Source organism: Babylonia areolata, chromosome 27, assembly GCF_041734735.1.
Source record: "Babylonia areolata isolate BAREFJ2019XMU chromosome 27, ASM4173473v1, whole genome shotgun sequence".
NCBI lineage: Eukaryota > Metazoa > Mollusca > Gastropoda > Neogastropoda > Buccinidae > Babylonia > Babylonia areolata.
The window spans coordinates 25,914,725-25,917,224 of NC_134902.1; the positions used below are offsets into that span (position 1 = coordinate 25,914,725).

Consider the following 2,500-nt stretch of genomic DNA (forward strand, 5'->3'; position numbering starts at 1 on the left):
AGCAATAACAACAATAAAAGCAGCAGCAGCAGCAGAAGCAACAACAACACAGCAATAGTAACAGCAGCACCAGCAACTACAACAACAACAGCAACAACAACAACAACAACAACAACAGCAATAACAACAATAAAAGCAGCAGCAGCAGAAGCAACAACAACAACAACAACAGTAATAGTAGCATCAGCAACGACAACAACAACAGCAATAGCAACAACAACAATGATAACAACAACAACAACAGCAATAACAACAATAAAAGCAGCAGCAGCAGAAGCAACAACAACAACAGTAATAGTAGCATCGGCAACGACAACAACAACAGCAAGTGCAACAACAACAATGATAACAATAACAACAACAGCAATAACAACAATTAAAGCACCAGCAGCACCAGCATTAACAACAACAGCAACGATAGCAACAGAGACACAAACCACTTATGTGTACAGGTGAAGATCCGAGCGAAAGCAGGTGGGGCAAGCAAGGAGGTCCGATTGTTTTCAGTTCTCCTCAGTGAAGGGCGCTGCGAGGATCCAAGTAGGTCGAACACAGCACAGCACAGCACAGCGCAGCACAGCATAGTACAACGCAGCACAGTACAGCACAGCACAGCACAGCACAGCACAACACAGCACACCACAGCACAGCACAACACAGCACAACACAGCTCATTACAACGCAGTACAAAACAGCACACCACACCACAGCACAACGCAATGCAGCACAGCACAGCACAGCACAACGCAGCACAGTACAGCACAGCACAGCACAGCACAGCACAGCACAACACAGCACACCACAGCACAGCACAACACAGCACAACACAGCTCATTACAACGCAGTACAAAACAGCACACCACACCACAGCACAACGCAATGCAGCACAGCACAGCACAGCACAACACAGCTCATTACAACGCAGTACAAAACAGCACACCACACCACAGCACAACGCAATGCAGCACAGCACAGCACAGCACAACACAGCTCATTACAACGCAGTACAAAACAGCACACCACACCACAGCACAACGCAATGCAGCACAGCACAGCACAGCACAACACAGCTCATTACAACGCAGTACAAAACAGCACACCACACCACAGCACAACGCAATGCAGCACAGCACAGCACAGCACAACACAGCTCGGCACAAAGCAGCACAATACAGCACAGCACAACACAACGCAGCACAGCACAGCACAGCACAGCACAACGCAATACAGCAAGCACAGCACAACGTAGCACAGCACAGCACAGCACAGCACAGAACAATACATATGTACATGGATAAACACATACTTACATAACAATAATAATAATAATAATAATAATGATAGTAATAATAATAATGATAGTGATAATGATACTACTACTGCAACTAGTGCTACTACTACTACTACTACTACTACTAATAATAATAATAATAATAATAATAATAATAATAATAATAATAATAATAATGGACATCCATAAAGCGATAATAACAATAATAATAATGAACATCCATAAAGCGCTTTTCATCAGAACTACTGCTCAAAGCGCTTTACATTTCGTTCCCCACTCCACGCCTCCCCTATCAATACCCCGCCCACCCACCCCCACATCCCCCTCCCCCCCCCCCCCCCACACACACACAGAAGCACGTGCCAGAATAAAATACACTCACGCAAATGAACATTGGAAACCACCCGCACACCCGTCACGCCCTCCAGAGAAACGCATTCCTGCAACACACACTCAACCACGTACATTCACACGAATGCCTCGGATACTCGCTAACACCCCGCCACACACACATGGCAAATACATGCATACATACATACATGCATTGATATACATACATAAACGCATTCATACATACGCCTTATCGAGGTAGCTGCTTCTGGTTTGGGTACATGGAGCAGAGGCGTTCATAAAATGATATTATTATATATGTTTGATTTTCATATAGTAATTCATACATAAGGTCAAATGGAATGAAATCGAATCATGTCATTGATAGCCCAGCTTAAGTAGCTTTTGTTTAATTACTTATTTATTCATTTATCTATCTATTTTTCATCAAAAGTATCGCTCCATATCAATTTCTGTTGGCGTCATAATCTCTTAAATAATATTCGTCGTATATTTTGTTTATAGGGATTCCAAATGCATCCCAGTGTGAAAGATAATGAATGGCTTAAAAAAAAGAAAAAAAAGAAAAAGAAAAAGAAAACCAAACCCCCCCCCCCCCCCCCGCCCACCCCCCAAAAAAAAACAAAAAACAAAAACAAAAAAAACAAAAAAAACAACAACCCAAAACAAACAAAAACATTAACGAATAAGAGCAAAACCCTCATGTTGTATATCCTGATAGACAACAAGTGTTTATATTTTAACCGACTATTAGTAGCATATTGCCCCTTGGATTATTATTGAGACACGCGTTTGTGACGTGCAATAAACAGGCAATGAACAACAACATTAATTTGAAACATTTCAGGCTGTGACTTC

General features: G+C 42.2%; 1 protein-coding gene across 1 annotated transcript in view; it reads left to right on the top strand.

The window, feature by feature from the left end:
* Positions 1-2,500, top strand: part of LOC143301040 (uncharacterized) — a 16,337-nt gene that overhangs the window by 12,255 nt on the left and 1,582 nt on the right. Inside the window, exons 6-7 of the mRNA XM_076615043.1 lie at positions 453-540; positions 2,490-2,500. The exon at positions 2,490-2,500 is cut by the window's right edge and continues 100 nt beyond it. Coding sequence (XP_076471158.1) covers positions 453-540; positions 2,490-2,500 — 99 coding nt within the window. The remainder of the gene's footprint in view (positions 1-452; positions 541-2,489) is intronic.